General features: G+C 43.1%; 1 protein-coding gene across 1 annotated transcript in view; it reads right to left on the bottom strand.

The window, feature by feature from the left end:
• Positions 1-23,312, bottom strand: part of NUP153 (nucleoporin 153) — a 74,664-nt gene extending 51,352 nt beyond the window's left edge. The window contains exons 1-2 of the mRNA XM_081087739.1: positions 22,397-23,312; positions 3,382-3,607 (exon numbers count right to left, since the gene is read on the bottom strand). Of these exons, the coding sequence (XP_080943865.1) occupies positions 3,382-3,607; positions 22,397-22,507 (337 nt within the window). The 5' untranslated portion in view covers positions 22,508-23,312. The remainder of the gene's footprint in view (positions 1-3,381; positions 3,608-22,396) is intronic.
• Positions 23,313-23,583: the final 271 nt, after the last annotated feature.

Consider the following 23,583-nt stretch of genomic DNA (forward strand, 5'->3'; position numbering starts at 1 on the left):
ACTGGAAGAGTCTTTTGGAAACTTGACAAAGGATTCTAAAGTTTTTGAAAATACACTTGAAGATGAATATAGAAATTCTAAAAAAGAAAAGGGGAATGAATGTGGGGTAGGCTGAAATAACTTTTAGAGCCATTAAATGTGTTCTAAAGCTATCATATTTAAAACATTATAGCACTGGTACAAAAATATAGATATGTCATTGGGGGAAGTCTTTTGGAATTTAGTGCAGATGATCTCTGACTTAACTAAAAATCATTCAACTTAAGATTTTTTGATCTTATGATGGTGAGAAAGCAATATGTATTAAGTAGAAACTACTTTGAATTTTTATCTTTTTTTTTTTTTTTGAGATAGCAATGTGCGATAAGATCCTCTCCTGATGCGGCTCCCAGTCAGGCATTAGATCACAAGGCTAAACAACTGATACTGATACTCTACAGTATACTGTGTTGCCAGCTTTTGGGGGGGATATTGTGTTCTGAGCATCTTAAAGGTAGGCTAGGCTAAGCTATGATGTTTGGTAGATTAGGTGTATTAAAATGCATTTTTGCCCTGGCCAGGAGGCTCAGTTGGTAGGAGCATCATCCCGTACACCAAAAGGTCGTGGGTTAGATTCCCCATCAGGGCACATACCTAGGTTGCAGGTTTGGTCCCTGGTTGGGGTGTGTGCAACAGGCAGCCGATAGATGTTTCTCTTTCACATCAATGTTTTTCTCTCTCTCAAATCAATAAAAACATGTCCTCAGTTGAGGATAAAAAATACTGTTCAGAGGAAGATAATAGAATCTGGAATTTCCACATATATTATTCAAAATGACAATATTTAAAAAAAAATCACTTGATATACACACAAAAGAAGAAAACTGTTATCCACAGTGGGAAGAAAAAATAGTCAAAAGAAATTGAACCCAAGATAGCCAGGGTTATACTTAACAGACAAAGGCTTTAAAATAGTTATTCCAAATAGTTATGTCCAAAGTTCTTAACAGACCTGTTAAAATTATTTGCCTAGAATCACATTCACTGGGGAGAGTTAATCAAGGGACACAAGCAATCATTCATCATTAGGAAATTGTTAATATAAATTAGCACTTTTATAGATTAAATAGAATACAGAGCCCAAAAATAAACCCTTGCATATATGGTCAAATGATCTTTGACTGGGGTACCAAGACCACCACTCAATGGAGGAAGAACAGTCTCTTCAACAAATGGTGTCAGGAAAACTTAATATCCACATGCAAAAGAATGAAATTGGACACTTATCTTAAACAATAAACAAAAATTAACTCAAAATGGATTAAAGACCTAAATATAACACCAAAAAACTTTTATAAAATTCCTAGAAGAAAACAGAATGGAAAAACTTCATGATGTTGGTGGTGACAATGATTTTTTAGACATGAGAGGCAACCAAAGAAAACCAGATATATGAACTATATCAAACTCAAACACTTTTGTGCACTAAAAGACAATCCATAGAGTGAAAAGGCAACTCACAGAATGGTAGAAAGTATTTGCAAGTCATATATCTGATAAGGTGCCAATATCCAGATTATATAAAAAACCACAAAACAAAAAAGTCAAATAATCTGATTAAAAATTGGGCAAAGATTTGAACAATACATTTCTCCAAAGGTGATATACAAATGACCAACAAGCATATGAAAAGATGCTCAATATCACTCATCATTAGAGAAATACAAATCAAACCCAAGAAGAGATACCACCTTATATCCATTAGGACAGCTACCATCAGCAAGGCAGAAAATACATTTGGGCAAGGATGTGGAGAAACCCTTGTGCACTATTGGTAGGAAATATGAAATGGTGCAGACTCTGTTCTCAAAATTTAAAATAGAAATACCATATGACCTAAGCAATTCCACTTCCAAGTATACAACCAAAAGAACTGAAAACAGGGTCTCAAAGAGATCTGTTGAACCATGTTCCTAACAACATTATTCAGAATAGCCAAAAGGTAGAAACAATCAAAGTGTCAGTGACAGATGAATAAATGTGGTACATATATGCAATGGAATATTAATTAGACCTTAAAAGGAAATAAATTCTGGTATACACTACAACATGAATGAACCTCAAAGACATTAAGCTAAGTGAAATAAGCCAGTCACAAAAGGACAAAGACTGTATGATTTCTCATCAACTCATTCCACTCACCTAGCAGAAAATAATCTAGACACCCAATGTTCTCAAACTGAGTAGAGTGATGGCTGAACAACTCTGTAAACATACAAAAACCACTGGGCTGTACACTTTAAATGGGTTAGTTCTATGATACATAAATTATACCTCAATAAAGCTGTAAAAAATATCTAAAGTGAAATGACAGAGTATTATTTCCAAAGATGCCATATTCTTTTCATGGGTAATTTTAATATTCGTAAACCCCACCTTAATGCTATAAGTGGATCCTAAAAAGTTCAAGCCTTTAAAATGTAGTCACTTAATTGTAAGATTAATGAGATGACCCCGTTGAGCTTGCTGCAGAGAAGACAGAAGCCAACTGCAATTATACCATACCTAAATTCATGTGCTGCGGGAGGCATTATTAGTTTCATTATAATAGTTAACATTTATACAGTTCTCCCTTAGTTCCAGGACCTATTCTAAGGGCTTCGCGTTTATTTTTAAAAGAATTTATGAGGTTACAGAGGAGAAATTACCTTGCCCAAAGCCACATGGCTAACAACTGATGGCATGAAAATTCAAAACCAAAATCTAAATCAGAACTTGCACTCTTAGCTGATATGTCAGCCTTAGTTTAATAAACAAAGCGGACAAAAAAAGATACCTAATTTGAACCTGATAATCACCCTCCTCCTACATTGATTATGTATTACCCAAATTTACCACAGCCAGATAATATAAAAATATTTATATTTAGGACACGTACTAGAAGCTCTCCATTATCTACACTATCATGAAAGTGCAAACAGGGAACCCAGAAGGCTGATGGACCTTGAGCTTTGGCAAGGGCTAAAAGCTATACACCAATTGTTCTGTCAAGACAATGGTGGCTCAAGCAATTTCCTGACCTAACAGTCTCAAAGTAAATCTTTACTAATATTTACTGACCTTTAAGATAGTCTGATGCTACCGGAATTTTCTGCCTGCCTAAGGGCAAGATGTGTATTCTAAAACTGAATAAAAGCTAACAGGGTCTGGGCCCCAATGAAGCCTTTCCACTAGAGAGAGGGTCTCTGCCTGGCGTCCCGTGATTTCCAAATTCATATTTCTTGTCTAGTGTATTCATTTGTGTGCGGCCCTTTTCTAGATCCTGATACCTAGCCGTGCAGGTTGCGGCTTTCACAGACATGAATGCCTATCATTCATAAAAAATATTCATGTTCTATTTACCTTCTGTATTACTGACTGTTGGCTCAGGAGTGATTCTCCCATCATGAATATTAGCACTCTCCTCATCAGCATATATCAGATGATCATCTTCTCTATTTTCTGGCCACTGTGGTACCTCTCTGGTGTCTGCTGAGCAGCTGCATACATCTTCATTCTTGTTGAAGTATCTCTGTAGCCATCCTGGCACAATATTCTTCACAGATTCTGTAACCCTGCTAAGAATGCCCTGTTGGGGGAAAAACATGTGAGACAGTTTTAGTAATTTATCTTTTTATGTACCAATTTACAAAGAGCCATACCAATAAAAACACAAGTATTTCCTTCCAACGAAGTTTCCTAAAATTCAGTTACTTGGGCTAATGCTGAAATAATGGTATTTTACAAATTCTATAGACAAATTCCTACTTTTTCTTTCTCCCATATGCGTATAACCATGAGTCAATAATTATCCCAAATGGCCATACTAGAGTCTTCAAGAAACTCCAAATAGGCCACCGAATAAGCAAAAAGTTTTACACTTAGTAATAAGATATGCACTAAAATATTAAAATCTGAGAAAAGGCATCCATTTTGATCTCAGCATATTAAAGGAAGCAATATAAAAAATACCGTCAACAGCTTCCTCAAGCAATTACTTTATTGTACATTCTTTAAAAAAAGAACAAAAATGTACACAAATAAAAACTGGACTTTTTTTAAAGACAGACAATAAGCAACTAAGCTATCATAACAAACTCAAGAAACAATATAAGATACTTTTTAACTGAAAATGGAACTCCCATTTGACCCTGTGATCCCACTTCTAGGAATATATCCCAAGAAACCAGAAACACCAATCAGAAAGGATATATGCACCCCTATGTTCATAGCAGCACAATTCACCATAGCTAAGATCTGGAAACAGCCTAAGTGCCCATCAGTAGATGAATGGATTAGAAAACTGGTACATCTACACGATGGAATACTATGCTGCTCTAAAAAGGAAGGAACTCTTACCATTTGCAACGTCATGGATGAAACTGGAGAGCATTATGCTAAGTGAAATAAGCCAGTCAATGAAGGAAAAATACCACATGATCTCACTCATTCATGGATAATAGAGACCAGTATAAACTTTTGAACAATAATAGATACAGAGGCAGAGCTGCCTCAAACAGATTGTCAAACTGCAGCGGGAAGGCTGGGGAGGGTTGGGGGGCAGGAGGTAGGGGGGTAAGAGATCAACTAAAGGACTTGTATGCATGCATATAAGCATAACCAGTGGACATAAGACATTGGGGGATAGTGGAGGCTAGGGGACTGTCTAGGGCGGGGGATAAAATGGACACATATGTAATACCCTTTGTAATACTTTAAGCAATAAATTAAAAAAAAAAAAAGATACTTTTTGATGGTAAAATTTCATACCAAATATTGCCTGAAAATCTGAAGAATTAATTTTATTATGGTAACTTTTAAAGGGAGAAAAAATGTTTATCAGTATTAATATTCAGTGTAGCTTTGCTATGTGCTAGGGACTATTCTAAGCAATCCTATCTAATAAAAGAGAAACATGGTAATTAGCCGTACATCCACTACCCTTCCCATTGGCTAATCAGGGCAATATGCAAATTAACTGCCAGCCAAGATGGCGGCCAGCAGCCAGGCTACTGACACGAACAGGGAGGCTTGCTTGCTTCAGTGATGGAGGACTCCAACATCCCCTGCCTGCCGCTGCTGGGCTCTGAGCTGCTAAGAAACATTGTTAGAAATATAGAAGCTAAACAAAACCCCAGAAACCTGTTTTCAGTCAGCCGGGATCTCAGAGCTGGAGTCGCAACAAAGTTTCAAATACAGAAAGTAAACAAAGCCAGAAACCTGCTTTCAGCAGCGAGGTCTCACAGCTAAAGCGGGCTCTCAGCTCCAGTGACAGCCATAAATCCAAGAATAAAAAAAAAAAAAAAGGAAAAAAGGAGCGGTTGGGAGCTTCAGTCACCCGCCAGCCTGAAAACGGCCCTCAGCCCCTCACCCAGACTGGCCAGGCACCCCAGTGGGGACCTCCACCCTGAAAGGTGTGTGACCAGATGCAAACAGCCATCATCCTCTCATCCAGGCTGGCCAGGCACCCAAGCAGGACCCCCACCCTGATCCAGGACACCCTTCAGGGCAAGCCAGCCGGCTCCCACCCGTGCACCAGGCCTCTATCCTATATAGTAAAAGGGTAATATGCCTCCCAGCACCGGGATCAGCGGAGCCGCAAGGCCTCCTGGCCCCTGGAGCAGCGTAACAGGGGGCAGCACCCAAACCCCCTGATCGCCCTGCGGCTCTGTGTGTGACAGGGGGTGGAGCCACAACCTCCCTATCTGCCCTGCTCTGTTAGTGACAGGGGAAGGCACCCAACCCCCCTGATCGGCCCTGCTCTGTGCCTGACAGGGGGGAGCTTCCCAACCCCCTGATTGGCCCTGCCCCGAGTGTGACAGTGGCGGTGCCCCACCCCCTGATCGGCCCTGCTCTGTGGGTGATAGAGGGCAGCGCCCCAACTGCCCCCCACGGGCCCTGCTCTGTGTGTGATGGGGTAGAGCCATAACCTCCCCATCGGCCCTGTCCTGAGTGTGACAGGGTGAGGCGCCCCAACCCCCTGATCCGCCCTGCTCTGTGTGTGACAGGGTACGGAGCCCCAACCCCCATGATGGGCCCTGCTCTGTGCGTGACAGGGGACTGTGCCCCAATCCTCTGATGGGCCCTGCTCTGTGCGTGACAGGGGGCAGTGACCCAACCCCGATTGGCCCTGCTCTGTGCGTGACAGGGGGTGGCGCCGCAACCTCCCCATCGACCCTGCCTTGAGTGTGACGGGGCGGTGCCCCAACCCCCCAATCGGCCCTACCCTGTGCGTGACTGAGGGTGGCATCGCAACCTCCCGATTCGCCCTGCTCTGTGCATGACAGGGGGCGGCGCCCCAACTCCCCAATCAGCCCTGCTCTGAGCCCGACCAGGGGCTGCACCTAGGGATTGGGCCTGCCCTCTGTTACCCAGGAGCAGGCCTAAGCCAGCAGGTCGTTATCTCCTGAGGGGTCCCAGACTGCAAGAGGGCACAGGCCGGGCTGAGGGACCCCCCCCCCCTCCTCCGAGTACACAAATTTTTGTGCACCGGGCCTCTAGTTTATACATATTATTCAATGTAATCCTCACAATACTTTTTAAGTTGATATTAATAGTTCCACTTTATGGATGAAGGGACATTGAAGTTAAATAACTTGCCCCAGATACAAGCACAACTACTATGCTATATCTAGGATTGAGTAAAAGCATAGGTGGAGATTGGCAGGACCTATAAAGTTTCAGTACTACCTTCCTGTACTTTTTTTTTTTTAATATATTTTATTGATTTTTTACAGAGAGGAAGGGAGAGAGATAGTTAGAAACATCGATGAGAGAGAAACATCGATCAGCTGCCTCCTGCACATCTCCCACTGGGGATGTGCCCGCAACCCAGGTACATGCCCTTGACCGGAATCGAACCTGGGACCTTTCAGTCCACAAGCCGACGCTCTATCCACTGAGCCAAACCGGTTTCGGCTACCTTCCTGTACTTTTATTAACTCTAGGTAAAATAAGAGTAACACCCCCTCCTGCTATTACCTGATATGAATTATAATAAAAATCCAATGAAATTATGTGAAAGCACTTTGCAATTTACAAAGTATAACAAACATATACTGATAATTTGATCACTAATGATGGGAAAAAACTATCAGAAACAAACTGGGGTGAGAAAACAAATTTTAGGCAACAATGACCTACATGAAGTAGCATTAGTAGAATTTCAGAGAAAAAGTCAAGCAAGGGGAAAAATGAGTTGGCAGGTACAAAAAACAATGAAGTCAAGGCAGAATGCATAAATCAACCATGAAAGCAAACCCAAGACAAAGAGGCCTTGAAAAATCCTGTCAACAGAAAAGATGGAAGACATCTGATACAGGAATTTGGCTCGTATTTTCCTTATTGATTAAAAAAGGGTAGGGAACTGGAAAATATGTAATTATTTTTCAATGTATTCTACAAACAAAAATTTTAAACAGATCTACAATGTAAGTTCTCTAGTAACACAAGAAGCCAGTAGCCCTAGAATACTCACTACTACAAACACCACTGCACTGTTCCCTTTTTCTATGCTAATGTTACATAGTATTAATTACTTTGGAAACAGATTATAAACCTACATCCAAATGTAGTATTTATAAAAAGCATACATATATTATTGTTTTTACATATTACTTATACTTAATATTTAATTACCCCCTCATATTTCAAAAGACTTGAAAGTGCTATCAAGCTACAACAATTCAAATAAGACCTGAAAATTGTAAGACACATATTTGATATGAAATGATAAATTAGCTAAAGCACTATAGCAAGAATTTAGTAAAATAAGCCTTAGTGGACATCCTCTAAAGTGTTTAGCTACTAAAAGTATTAGAGATTCCTGTGATCCCTACTCACCTGAGGCAAGTACAGAACTTAAATTAATATCATACTTAACCAAAGATCACATCTGTGGCAGCATTAGATGTTGTGGAAAATAATCAGTAATCAAAACTAAACAGTCAAAATTGATATAATAAAGCTCATTAACTAAAGCTAAAGAACTTTGCTTGGAGACCTTCTCTTTTCTAAACTAAAATCTAACCAATTTATGTATCTCAGCCCACAGCAACTTAGAACAAGAAAATTACAGTGAGTAAGACCACAAAGAACTTGACAGTAAAAAGAAATAGACAATAAAACTGACCTGGAACCATTATAAGAAAAAAACATGACTGTACTTCAGTATATATTTGTATGATAAGTGACCTTAAGTAATCAAGAAAATTTAAATTAAGCTCAGTATACTCTAGTACTAGCGGTCCCTTTACCAGTAAATCAACACCATCTCAGGCTCTATCCCAGCCCTACAAAAGTCAGGAGATAGGGCTCACCTGTTTTAGCAAACACTCCCAAATGTCTTTGATGTATGCTAAAATTTGAGAGTCAGAAATATCGATGAGAGAGAAACATCGATAGCCGCCTCCTGCACATCTCCTACTGGGGATGTGCCCGCAACCCAGGTACGTGCCCTTGACCGGAATCGAACCCGGGACCCTTCAGTCCACAGGCCGACGCTCTATCCACTGAGCCAAACCGGTTTCGGCTGATGTATGCTAAAATTTGAGAATCACCCTTCTAGTTAAAGAAAGCAGGAAATTAGATACATTTAACACAATTACAATACATTTTAGGGGAAAGGCCCTCTATTGGAGATTAATAAAATTATGTATACTTAAGTCTTAAGATTGTTATCTGGAAAACATAATGTGGAGCACTAGTCAGACAATTAAAATACAGGGTGGGGCCTGCCTGGTGTGGCTCAGGGGTTGAGTGTCAACCTATGAACCAAGAGTCACGGTTCAGATTCCAGGTCAGGGCACATGCCCTGGTTGTGGGGCTCCATTCCCAGTGTTGGGCATGCAGAAAGCAGCCAATCAATGATTCTCTCCCATTATTGATGTTTCTCTCTCTCCCTCTCCCTTCCTCTCTGAAATTAATAAAAATATTTTTAACATAATAAAATAAATAAAACACAGGGTGGGGGAAATGTAGGTTTATAGTTTTGAGTACGCAGAAGTTTATTCTTCCATTATTATTTATTAAGTATTGCATTCTTTTCCATATGAACTGTAAGCCTACTTTTACCCCACCCTGTACATCATAATAAAATATCCTATCTAATAGTAGACAAACATGGTAATTGACCATACCTTCGCTACACCTCCCATTGGCTAATCAGTGGGACAAAGATGGCGGCTAATTTGCATACTGCAGGCAGGGCGGGACAGCGCCATCCTGCCTGCCCCGCCACCATCTGGGCCTGCTATCTGCGACCCGGGGCAGTGGGGTGGGACAGCGCCATCCCACCTGCTCTGCCGCCATCCGGGCCTATCTGCGACCCGGGGCGGCAGGCATCCGTGTGAGACCCGACCCAGGGCGGCCGGGCGGTGCAGCAGTGATCGGCCAGCCTGCCCAGCCTCCATCCGGGCATCCTGTGTGCAGCCCAACCCGGGGTGGTTGGGTGGGGCACCAACGATCCACCGGCCCGCCCGGGCGTCCCATGTGCGACCCGACCCGGTGCCCCAACCCCCGGATTGGCCCTGCCATGTGTACAACCCAGGGAGGAGGGGCAGGCACCAAAGGATCAGGCCTGCCATCTGCCACCCGGGGAGCGGGCCTAAGCCAGCAGGTGGTTATCTCCCGAGGGGTCCCAGACTGTGAGAGGGCACAAGTGGGGCTGAGGGACACCCCCGCCACCCCCCTCCCCTGCCAGTGCACAAATTTTTGTGCACCGGGCCTCTAGTACTAAAATGAATGAGAAAAACAAATTGTATAGTGGACTGCAGAATACAATGCAGCTTATAGTACTATTTCCCCAGTGTTTCCCAGATTAGCCATGATTTTTTACCTGCACTAATGACTAGAGGCCCAGTGCACAGATTCGTGCACTGGTGGCGGCGGGGGGGGGAGGGGGGGGCGCGGGGCGGGGCGCCCTTGGCCTGGCCTGCGGGTATCAGGCTGAAACAAGCTCTCCAACATCTCCCGAGGGGTCCCAGATTGCGAGGGCGCACAGGCCAGGCCGAGGGACCCCCACCGGTGCACGATCAGGGCCAGGGAGGAACCACGGGAGGGCTCCAGGGTGTGTCCAACCAGTCTCACCCAGTCCCAATCGGCCAAACCTCAGCTGCAAGCTAACCTACCGGATGGGAGCACCTGCCCCCTGGTGGTTCGTGCACATCATAGCGACCAGTCGAATGAATGGTCAGACACTTAGCATATTATTAGACTTTTACTATATAGGATTTTCTATCTATTCATTTCTCTTAATAAATTTAGCTTTTCCTACACAATAAAATCAATTCACAAACTTGATGCTATGCTGGTCTTCACTTGCCCTTCCCTCACTCCATTTTGATAGGATGTCCCACAAAACTGGCTTCTGGAAGAACTGGCCTACAAGAGATAGTAGAGGACACCAGATATTAGAGGAGGGGAGAAAAGAGAAGTCTTTCTTCCTGTGCTCCCTCTCTGCTTAAATGCTCCCTCTCCAAAACTACAGTTCCAGCAAGGTGGCTCCTCCTCCACTCATTACACCATTTCTTCCCTTTATCCTTCCAGTACTAGAGATGGTAGCAGCTTCTGCTACTGTTAATCTCTGTGACTCCTGCTATCCTGTATTTATTCCTTTAAATCACCAGCATACCTCTAAGTAGACTCTCTTAAAGATCCTCCACTTGCACTATCTAGAGTGAACTGTTTCTTGGTGGGTTCCTATCCTACTTGATAAAATTTTTTTGGTCTAATTAACATGAAAACTAAAAAGTCATCCATGTTGTCAGATGCCATCTTCTTTATCAGCAATGAACACATATGCCACACTTGGAAAAGTACTATTATACCCAAAAGTTACATCCAACTTTTATCTCTGCAAAAATACACAAATAGGCAAGAGTAAATTTTGGTGAATAGTTTAGAACAGTGGTTCTCAACCTTCCTAATGCCGCGACCCTTTAATACAGTTCCTTATGTTGTGGTGACCCCAAACCATAAAATTATTTTCGTTGCTACTTCATAACTGTAATTTTGCTACTGTCATGAATCGTAATGTAAATATCTGATATGCAGGAGGTATTTTCATTGTTACAAATTGAACATAATTAAAGCATAGTGATTAATCACAAAAACAATATGTAATTATATATGTGTTTTTCGATGGTCTTAGGCGACCCCTGTGAAAGGGTCATTCGACCCCCAAAGGGGTCGCGACCCACAGGTTGAGAACCGCTGGCTTAGAATCTTATCTGATTCACAGCTGTAAAGGCAGACACTGCTTTTCTTCATTCAATTCATTCAATCAGTACTTACTGGCTGCATACTATGTCAGCCACAGAACACTGAGGCGACAGCAAGGAACGAATTCCTGACTTCTGAGAACTTATATTCTAAGTCAGGGAGATAAATGAACAACTAGTAAACAGATGTAACATAACATGATGATTTGGTGCTATGGACAAAAATAAGGCAGGGAAGCAAAATGGCATAGGTATTTTATTTAAGGAAAGACCGAAAAAAAGTGAGGAATGCGACATGCAAATTTCTAGTGGAGAAATATATAAACTGAGGGAACAAAAAGTGCAAAGACTCAAATATAGAAGTATCCTTGGTACATGCTGACCAAGCTTTCAGTAACTTCTTTTAATTAATGCAAAATCTAATAAACTTTAAATAACTATTCTTCAAAATTCCCCTTTAATCATGTGTGTATTAGAGAATTTATGTGGGACCTTTTGTTCTGTAGCTTATATAGCTAGTCACTATAAAAAGACTAACACAGTGGTCCTCAGATAGAAGTATTCAGGCCAGCAGCTTTGGTGTTACCCGAGCATGTTAGAAATGAAAACTTGTTTTCTAAAGCTCCTGCGGCAAATCTTATGCCAATTAAAGTTTGAGAACCACTGTACTAAAATTCTCTAAAAGCTCAATGACTATTATCCCAATTAAGGCCATAGTAAACATAACCCTGAGTATAAGATTTATACAACAAAGTTTTACGTAAAAGACCATCCTATTTCCATGATTATCTCATTATCTATCAAATTACATTACACCAATTTTTATGAATATCTACTCTGAAAATCAAACCAAATGTAGACATAAAGGTCATACCTCTGAAACTATTGTTTTTCAGTGTTAAAGACTTTACACTTAGAGTAAATAACCAACTACCAGATATTAGAATTTTAAAGCTGCTAAGAAAAAGAAATCTCGTTACACACAGAGCTGGGCAGGAGAGTATAAAGAGGTAAGAGACCCTGTCTATGAAGTAAATTTGGAGAACTACTTCCCTGACTGGCAATTTTTTAAAGAGTTTTGAAGTACTGAAGATAGACTTCAGCCACTAATGGAAAACTGAGAAAGAGTGAAGGGAGTTAGAAAAGAAGAACAGTTTTCTTATTGTAGAAAAGGTTCCTTTGACGATATTACCAAAAATTCTCTCTTTTCAGGAGTTCTTGAGACAAGATTCATCAGGTCTTTAATAGGGCAAATCAGTTTCCTATGAGAACCTGAACAAAAAATGCTTTATGATATTTAAAACAAACAAACAAAAACTTGAAGGAAAAATAGAGTAAAAGTCTAGTAAGGCCTGAATACTCAATCCTGCTATACCAGATTAGCTTTCTCCCTACTTTCAGAGGCTTCATCGATAAGCACAGTTATAACTTATTGTACGTTTCTCCAAGTCTGGGACAGTCACTCCCTTGCATGTGCCAACAGTGCCCTGTACTTTCTACACCATAGCAATCTGTCAAGCAGGATGGCAATTACAGTCTGTCCATCACCTCCATTAGAGCATCAGTTCTGGGAGGGCAGGCACCAGGTATGTACAAGGCACAGATCAGTTGGTAGATGGTTTTAATTTATCTACAACTGCACTACTCAACCACCCTCTTGTTCCCACATATGAATATTCCATGACAAGTTTCTAAACAATGCATCTCTACTCTAAAAAGGACATCAGTAATTCTAGAATTTAAGAATAAATAATACATTTGCTTGTTGTAATAGTTTCACCTTAAGCAAATATTACTTTTATTGCTACATTAATAACCCTTCCTCAAAAAAAAAAAAAGTGAAGCTATCCAAGAGCACAGGAAAACTGAACCATCCTCTGGAATGACAAATAACACAAAGCCAACTAAATAAAAGAAAAGCAGAAAAGTAAGTAAAAAAAAGCAAAATTAATGAAGGTCTTAGAAAAATCAACAAAATAAATGGTGTATTAAAATCTTAAAAATACTCCTTGTAATTCTAAAGCAAAGTCTTACACTAGATAATCATAACTAATAAAGTAGGATTCTCAAGGATAAAGGAGTGAATGTTTAAACTCGGGCTGGTTAAACCGACTGGGTGTTTTCTTTCCAGGAACTAAGGGTTCTGCATGTGGCACAACACATTAAAAATGCCACTGAGATTTATAATAAGCACTCAATTTGGGATCAGAAATAAATTCAATTCAATACTACACACATATTAAACATATTCAATGTATAAGGACTGTGAATATATTAGTTTTTCAAATTATATTTAACCTGAGTTCAAAGATAAAAGAAGGGTGAGAAGGGCAAGGCTCTTCTACAATCCTAACTCAGAACTCATTTGTAATGAAAAAGATATTTTTTTCAACTCTTTTCTTCACATGATCCTCTATTAAATAGTAGTATCCAGATTACAGACTATCCTTTCTCAAATAACTTCACTGGATCTCTAACTGTAAATATCAAATACAATCCATCTTCAGTTTTCAGGTTCTAGAGCTCCATTCCACCAGAATATACAGTTGTTCTGATTTCTGTCTGCTCTTTCAGGTACCTTTATTTTGTTGAGGCCTGTAATTGACTTAGTTCTCTTTCAAGTTTCTGTGTACATTCTCCTTACCCACTAAACTCCCATGCCACCAGGCTCTCCTTTCCAAACTTTTTAAAAGTCCTATTTCATACTAGAGGCCCGGTGCACAGATTGGGGTCCCTCGGCCTGGCCTGCGGGAATCGGGCCCAAACTGGCTCTCCGACATCCCCTAAGGGTCCCGGATTGCGAAAGGACAGTTCTCGGGTGACGCACCCTGGAATCGGGCTCCCTCCTCTCTGGTTCCAGGTGTATCACCTGAGAACCACAGCTGCCAAGTCACTGCAGCTCAACAGCTCCTGTGTTAAGCGTCTGCCCCCTGGTGGTCAGTGCATGTCATAGCTACTGGTAGGACGGTCGCTTAGGCTTTTATATATATACTCGAGGCCTGGTGCAGTCCCTCGGCCTGGCCTGCACCCTCTCACAATCCGGGACCCCTCGGGGGATGTCGGACTGCCAGTTTTGGCCCAATCTCTGCAGGTCAGCAGAGGGACCCCACCAGTGCACAAATCCATGCACCGGGCCTCTAGTATGCATATAAGATCTTTGGTTAATCTTTTCCCGCCTTCCCCCCTATCCCCCTCCCCCCTGAGATTCATCAGTCTGTTCCATGTTTCCATGCCTGTGCACTGAGCGTCTGCCCCCTGGTGGTCATTATGCGGCATAGCTACCGGTAGAACAGTAGGATGGTCCCTTAGGCTTTTATATATATAGAGAGAGATATATAAATATAGATAGATAATCTGTCTAATCGGTGTTCCCCCTTGCTCTGTCCAAGCCCAAGTGAAGAACAAGAGCTAACAACCCAAGACTTCACATGACACTAATTATAAAAACACTAAATAGCAAAAGCATATATGCCATTCTAAAGTAATCAAGTATTCAAATTCTAATGCAGTTATAATGATCTGAATTTAACCTACAAATCTAAACTATTAATTGTTAGAAACTAATCCAAATCTTTCTAGCCACTTGAAATCCAAACTTTTCATTTCTCTTCTAAACTTCAAGAGATCAAGTCAAAAAACATGAGCATAAAAATTATTCTGGTTAAAAAATTAAAAACTATAATTGGCTACACATTTCCAATTCCTTCAAAACTCTATCATTATTTCAGTAAGGAGAAATATGACCTGGCTTAGTCTTATTTTTAGTTATCCATATTATAGAGGTGGTATTGAAAATTAACAGTAATCAAACAAGGATAAGAAAAGGTGTCCCTAAAAGGACCTTCAAGCCAGCAATATAGGAGACCCAATAAAAAGCTAATGCATGCCGAAACCGGTTTGGCTCGGTGGATAGAGCGTCGGCCTGCGGACTGAAAGGTCCCAGGTTCGATTCCGGTCAAGGGCATGTACCTGGGTTGCGGGCATATCCCCAGTGGGAGATGTGCAGGAGGCAGCTGATCGATGTTTCTCTCTCATCGATGTTTCTAACTCTCTCTCTCCCTTCCTCTCTGTAAAAAAATCAATAAAATATATTTAAAAAAAAAAAAAAGCTAATGCAATTTAGCTTAATTCACTCACACGTGTCTGTAAGACATTGCCACTTTTACACATCTATAAGATTTTATTTCTTAAATCACACAATGAAAAAGATAAGTGAAATCTAACAAACTGACAAACTGAAATATCTATAGACAGAAAAGGCATTGTACTATCCTGTTTCTGACAGTAAACACAGTAAATTGTATAGTTTCACCTTAAGCAAATACTACTTTTATTGCTACATTAATAACCCTTCCTCAAAAAAAAAAAAGTGAAGCTATCCAAGAGCACAGGAAAACTGAACCATCCTCTGGAATGACATTGGAATGACAATGGCAAAACATTGTGTATGTGCTTCCCAAAACAGAAGAATCTTTTAAAAATATATTACAACCATGACCATTACAATTTTCCAATATGGTGTTACCTAATGAAAATGTTTTAATTAGTGATGCTCTATCCACTGAGCCAAACCAGATCAAAGTGTTCATTTTACTTCAAACTAATAGATAACTGCCTCCTCAGAAGACTTCCCAGGAAATGGAGACAACATGTGGGCTTTATGGTCATGAATCTTATTAGAAAAATTAGTAAGTAAACTGATACAATATCACACATAAGAGCCTCTCATCACAACTGCTTGAAACAACTTAATACCTGAATTTATTTTCCTATACACTTAAATGACTGGCATTTCTATAAGGAAAACACTTTAAAAGTACTTAAGAGAGTAGTAATAGTTTATGGTTTGGCCTCATCACTCAACAAACCAGTCCTTAAATCCAATATGAACCTATAAAAGATTGAGCTTGAGCACATAAAGGAAAAAAAACCTTTACAAAGAGGCAGCAACATTCAGAGACAATTATAACATTTAAATAAAAAAGTTCTGCCCTGGTTCCTGTACTCAGTGGTTAGAGCATCGGCCCTTGCCCGGAAAGGTCGAGGATTCCATTCCCAGTTAAGGGCAAGTACCTGGGTTCATTCCAGGCCCCGTCGGTCAGTTGAGGTGAGTTCGGGAGGCAACCAATCCATGTGTCTCTCTCACATGGATCTTTCTTTCTCTCTCCTCCCTCCCCATTTCCTCCCTTCCACTCTCTCTAAAAATCAATGGAAAATATATCCTTGGGTGAGGATTAACATAAAAATAAATAAAATAGCTCTACCCAGTTTGGCTCAGTAGATAGAGCGCTGGCCTGCAGACTGAAGTGTCCTGAGTTCGATTCTGGTCAAGGGCATAGGCCTGGGTTGCAGGCTCAATCCCCAGTAAGGGGTGTGCAGGAGGCAGCCAATCAATGATTTTCTCTCATCATTGATGTTTCTATCTCTCCCTCTCCCTTCCTCTCTGAAATCAATAAAGATATATTTTTTTAAATAAAATAAAATAAACCAAAAGGTTCTATTTAATCACAATTTCAAATGAGTCCTTACTTTATATGCCAAGCTCTGGTCAAAGAGCTTTACTTATCTCATTTAACCCTCACAACAATTTCCACTTTACAGATGAGTAAATAGAGCACAAGGAACTTAACCTTGTGTTTATTTACAAGTTTATTCCAAGTCCTGACAGAATACGGACCCAACCCAAATACTCTGACTCCATTATAGCACTTTTCCCTGATCACCTATTTCCATTTCTATTATTTCAGTGAATAGAATTAAATATCTAAGATGAAGAAAATAAAGTAAAAATCAAAATTACTTAGTGACTTCAGGAATAAGTTAGGTATTCAACCTCTAAATATCCCTCCTTTTCACCCTAGCCAGTTTGGCTCAGTGGATAAGCAGCGGTTTTCAACCTGTGGGTCGCGACCATCAGAAAACACATATAGCATATCAGATATTTACATTACGATTCATAACAGTAGCAAAATTACAGTTATGAAGTAGCAACGAAAATAATTTTATGGCTGGGGGTCACCACAACATGAAGAACTGTATTAAAGGGTCGCAGCATTAGGAAGGTTGAGAACCACTGGGATAGAGCGTCGGCCTGCAGACCAAAGGGTCCCAGGTTTGATTCCCCTCAAGGGCATGTACCTTGGTTGTAGGCTCCTCCTCTGCCAGGGCCCTGGTCTGCATTCATAGAGGAGGCAACCGATTTGTATATTTCTCTCACATCATTATTTCTCTGTCTTCCCTCTCTCTTCCACTCTCTCTAAAAATCAATGGGAAAATATCCTCAGGTAAGGATTAAAAAAAGTAATAAATAATAAATAAATAAATATCCCTCCTTTTCAAAACTAAGAACATGCTTTGGCCTACAGATAACAAGCATAACATACTTATTTGGAACAAAGTATCATGTGGAAGGTACTAAAACAAACCAACAAACACATCCTATCTAATAATAGACAAACATGGTAATTAACCATACCTCCGCTATGCTTCCCATTGGCTAATCAGCAGGATATGCAAATTAACTGCCAACCAAGATGGCAGCTGGCAGCCACGCAGCTGAGACAAACATGAGGCTTGGTTGCCCCAACGATGGAGGAAGCCAAGGTTCCCCACCTGCCCCAGCATGACTGAGCTCCGGATGCAACAATGTTGCAATTATAGAAGCTAAACAAACCCCAGATACCTGCTTTCAGCCAGCTAGTCTCGGAGCTGGAGCCGCAACAAAGATTCAATTACAGAAGGTAAATGAATCCCAGAATAAAAAAGAAAAAAAGGAGAGACTGGGAGCTTCAGTTGCAGGCTTGGCCTGCCTGAAAACAGCCCTCAGGGCCTCATCCAGGCTGGCCAGGCACCCCAGTGGGGACCCCCACCCTGAAGGGGGTGTGACCAGCCTGCAAACAGCCATCAGCCCCTCACCCAGGCTGGCCAGGCACCCAAGCAGGACCCCCACCCTGATCCGGGAAACCATTCAGGGCAAACCAGCCGGCCCCCACCCGTGCACCAGGCCTCTATCCTATATAGTAAAAGGGTAATATGCAAACTGACCCTAACAGCAGAAAGACTGGGAATGACTGGTCACTATGACACACACTGACCACCAGGGGGCAGACGCTCAATGCAGGAGTTGCCCTCTTTTGGTCAGTGAGCTCCCACATGGAGCTCAGCCACAAGCCAGGCTGATGGCTGCCAGCACAGTGGTGATGGTGGGAGCCTCTCCTGCCTCCTCAGCAGCACTAAGGATGTCCGACTGCAGCTTAGGTCTGCTCCCCGCTGGCAAGTGGACATCCCCTGAGGGCTGCCAGGCTGCCAGAGGGATGTCTGATTGCCAGCTTAGGCCCAATCCCCTGGGGAGCAGGCCTCAGCCAGCAGATGGTCATCACCCGAGGGGTCCCAGACTGTGAGAGGGCACAGGCCGGGCTGAGGGACACCCCCCTACCAGTGCACAAATTTTTGTGCACCAGGCCTCTAGTCCTAATATATAAAAAGCCAGGGGGTGTCACGACCAAAACAACCAGACAGACGACCAAACAGCAGGCTGCGTGGGGCAACAAGGCCAGTAGGGGGGTTAATGAGGGATGATCAAACGACTGAACAGCAGGCTTCATGGGGAGACCAGGCCAGCAGGCGGGGGGGGGGCAGTGAGGGGCAACCAGGCCGGCAGGCAAAGGCAGTTAGGGGTGATCAGGCTGGGGGAGGGGGGCAGTTAGGGGCAATCAGGCAGGCAGGCTGGCAGGTGAGCAGTTAGGAGCCAGCGGTCCCGGATTGTGAGAGGGATCCCAAATTGGAGAGTGTGCAGGCTGGGCTGAGGGCAGCCCCTGCCCCATGCACGAATTTCATGCACCAGGCCTCTAGTTATATAAAGCCAGGTTAGGCAAACTATGGTCTATAGGCCAAATTCAGCTCTTGGTCCGTTTTTATACAGTCCCCAGGCTAAGAATGGTATTTATATTTTTAAAGAGTTATAAAAAAACAAAACAAAGAACTTGCAGCAACAAACCTAAAATACTATCTAGTTCTTTACAGAAAGTTTGCCCAGACTCCTGATCAAAGCTACTTAATAAAGGGGTTTCCTCCCCCTATTTCTGAAATAGCTAAATGCACGAAGTGATTTGTTAGACAAACACTACATATCCTCCTATATAAAATGTAGTACACAAAATTGGAAGTTTGTCAGGGAGCTTGACCAGGGGGCGGGGCTGGCCAGGGGAAGGGGAAGGAGTACCCGGCCAGCAGCCAGCAGCCATTAAGATCCTACCAGTGCAGAAGTTTTGTGCACTGGGCCTCTAGTAGGAAGTTAAAATAAGTGGATTGATTCCCTTAGCTCCAAACCAGAAGACAAAACCTCTGAAGCACATCCCCCAAAAGGGCAAAAATAAGTAGTTCCCTCTCACCAGGAGGTGGCAATAGATTCTTCCAGAGGCAAGGTTCTGGTTTGCCAATGGGCTCAAGGGTTTTGTGGTGGTTGTTAAGAAAAGCAGCTTGACCTTCCAGAGCTCACTTTCTGGACCTGATAATCTACATAAAAAGGAAATTGGAAAGGAGACTGAACAGGTGACAAGAACTAACCACATCCTCTTAAGTGACCTGTTCACTCCCAACTAGAAAAATGACACCATTTCCTAAATGCATATGGGCTAAGAATTAGGGAGTAGGCTGAGAAGGCGAGTGAGAATGATCAACTTACAATATTCAAGGGATGTTCTTCACTTATGATTCTACAATCTTACTACACTTCAGTTAGTTGAGTAAGACAATGGATTTGTCTCCACAACTTCAAGCAAGATGGCATTTTAAAGAGCAGAAGTTAAAAGTAAAAATGCAAACTTTAGATATATTTCAGCAGAGTTAACCCAGAAAAGTCAAAACAGGAAATTACAAGTCAGTTGAACACATGCAAAAGTCCCAGGTACTGCGTGACTGCACAAGCCAGTTGGCCTGACAGGCAATGGCAAACATCCATTAACTAGCAGTGCCAGAGCTCTCATTCTTATTCCAACCCTCTACTACGTAACCAAAAATGTCATTTTTGCTCAGAAACCCTTGGACACTTAATCAAGTAACATTAATATAAAACATGCCATGTCATGAAGTTGCTTGGTGCTCATGATGACTCAGCAGCTGCTGCAAAACAGAGGTGACAGCCTAGGATAGTAGACACCAAGTCCACAAAAGTTCCAGTAAGGAGTAAACAAACGCCTTATTTTATTATTTTGGATATTCCTGGATACTTTTCTTTGGTAATTTCGGACAATATTAAGTAACACCTACAATGTTGATCAACAAATCCCCAAACATCTTTAATACCAATTCAAAAGCTAAAAATGTATTTTTTCAATTAAATGGCTGAGGCAAGAAGCTAAAAGTATTTTAGATTGGGAAATAAGTAATCAAGCTCTCAAACAAACTACACAACCTAAAATTATATCAGCTCTAAGACAGATTGGATGATAGGTGTTATGCTGTTAAGGCATCATTTACCCAAATTTAGATTTTAATCTATGTACATTTAAAAATAAGGTATGATAACTTTTGCCACCTGGAATATATTAGCTCCTTTCTAAACTCTGTGCAGACAATGACCTGTATTTAAAACGTTTCATTTTTTTATGTATTAATTTTCTTTTAAGGAGATCTAAGAAAGTACTCAGAGACATTTATTCTTCAGGAGAAACAGAAAGCATGTGTCTAACTTCCATTCTACAAAAGGATTAGGTTAAATGGCCAGGCTTGTGACCTGAATTCTAATTTTAAATCTGCCTGCATATACCCCTGTTCTCACAAAGAAATCTGAATACTAAGCACTTGCTTTACATATCTGGGGAAAAAGTGGTGGGAATAATACTAATGCCTAGACTTCTAACCGTTAGTAAAGGGCTACCAAATATTATAAACCACAATTTTGCTATTAAAAATTTCCTTCAAGCCTTTACTTTTAAAACTGTTTAATGATACAACTTAACACCACCAGCAAACATTAAAGTGTCCAATATTCATCATCACCCAGCATAAAGCAATCTAGGAAGTCTACCTTTAAGAGCATGCAACAAGTTATCAGACTCTTCGATATATTTTTGCTTTTCAACAAGTTTAAAACACACACTTCCCACCTTAGTATCACCGAGTTTTATAAATGATTTTTATTAAAATAAGTTAGCATTTCCCTACTCAATCCCCGTAACAAACAAGTAACATTTAAAAATGGAATTGCCTCAGAATCAATTATCTCATTTACAATTAGGAAAAATTCCTTTTCATAATTTCAAACACCCGAGAGCACACACGGTGGTTAAATAATATACCACCACCAACATTCCTGGGTGTCAAAAGTTGTGGAATACACCCCGTAATATTAAAATATTTTGTGCATGAGATCGGAAGTGGCATCCCGGTCAACCACGCATAATGGCCAATTCTAACCTCCAAAATAACAGGGGGTGGAGGGGAGATGGGGTCGGGGACAGATAAGGGAAGGGAAGACTCTCGCAGCGGATAAAAGACGTTAAGGGTTGAGAGGGACTTTCAAAATGCCCCAGTGCCAAGGTAACTGTAACCCGGTTAAGGGGGGGAAAAAACAAAACTAAACCAAAGCGCTTAGACTGGGGAGGGTACACGGGCAGGGGAGAGGAGGAACTCACTACTAGGTCGAGCCTAGGTGAGTCCACTTTCTGAGTAACGGGCCCCCGCCAATCCCCGGCGCCCCGGAGACAAATTTCCTCGGGGCTCCCTCCCCACGAGCATTGAAACGCAGGAGACTAGAAAACAATTCGCGCAGGGGCCTCCAGCCACATCTCCTTCCTTTCTCCCTCGAGAGGACGTGAGCAATGCCCTCCAACTCCCATCCCCGCCAAAACCGAAAGAAGCGCGCCCCGTAGGCCTAGAATGTCTGTTCCCGCCATGCGCCGGCCGGGGAAGCCCCTGCCCGGGAGGGTTGGGAAGAGGCGGCCCTAACCACACGTGTGCGCCGCGAGGATCGGCCTGTCTCAGCCCACTTCCCGCCGCCACCCCAGGGCCCGAGCTGCCGCTGCCGCTGCCTCGCCCGGCCCGGGCCTTTCCTCGGGCCCGCCGGTCCGCCCCACGTGGGGCGCCAGGGCCCCTCGCCGCCGGTTCCCTCCGGCCAACTTCCCGACCCGCAGAACCTCTAGGGGGTCGGGGTCCCGTACCTGCTGCTTTGGTCGCCCCTGCTGGTAAGGCTTAATTGGCCCCTGGTGGCAACGCCGCGTCCGGATCTTGCCGCCACCGCCCCCTCCTATTCCTCCGGCTTCCGAGGCCATGGCGGAGCCTCCGCTGCTTCCCGCTCCGGGGCGGGTAAGGGGGCGGGAGAGGCAGAGGCGGCCGCCTTAGAGCCTCTCCCCGCCCACCCCCAGCCCACAAGTCCGTCCCCGCGGCCCACACTGGAGGGTACAGGCACACCAGGAAACGCGAGGCGGCGAGCAGAGTGGAGAGAAAATGTGCGCGGGCAGCAGGGAAGGCGGCGGCGGCGACAGAGGCCGAGTCGCTGGCTCGGGTCCGGTAGACACTCGCAGGCCCCCTCCTCTGTATGTGTCACGGTCTCTATGGAGATCCCCCGCCGAGGACACGGCGGGCGGCTCTACGCGCCGCTTAGGCCTCACTCGACCGCCGGCTGATGGGGATCCTCCTTCCGCCGCCCTAGCCGTGGCTGCCGCAGTTGAAGCCTCCGGCGCCGCCCGCCTACCACTCCCCTTTGCGCACAGCGCCCGCCCCGGCGTCGCCGTCCCTGCAGTCGCCGCCGTTGTTTCGCCTATTTAGCTGCTGCTAACCACGCCGCCGCGGTCGCGAGCCAGGACACCGTCATCGTTAGCGCCCGACGCGTTTGCATCATCACGCCGCGACTGGATGATTGGCGAGAAAGGAGGAAGGGCTGGTCAAGCCCGCGCTCGCTGGCGCGCGGCACGCCGGGAAACGTAGTTCAGCGGGACCCGCTGAACTGAGGGGGTGGGGGAGACGCGGAAGGAGACCTGCGGATCGCTGCAGAGGCACAAAGCCAGGCGCTTCCGTCCTCCTACGACGCTTAGCTGCGAAGTTGGACTTTGAAAAAGGCATTTAACCTCTTTCCCACTCTCCTTCTCCCCTTTGGTGAAGCGGGCAGAAAGAAGTAAGCACTTGGTAAAATCAGACAGCAACTAATAAAAACGTTGAAAAAACAATATTCATGATATTTAAGCTTAAACCAGAATTAGAAAATAAACACAGTTTCATTAATATTCCACTAAACATACAAGGGGGCCTGGACGGTGATGTTAGAGCGTCGTCCCGCGCACCGAAGGGTAGCGGGTTTGATTCCTAGTCTGGGGCACGTAACCGGTTTCAGGTTCTATCCACGCCCGGT

Source organism: Myotis nattereri, assembly GCF_964212035.1.
Source record: "Myotis nattereri genome assembly, chromosome: 3".
NCBI classification, from domain to species: domain Eukaryota; kingdom Metazoa; phylum Chordata; class Mammalia; order Chiroptera; family Vespertilionidae; genus Myotis; species Myotis nattereri.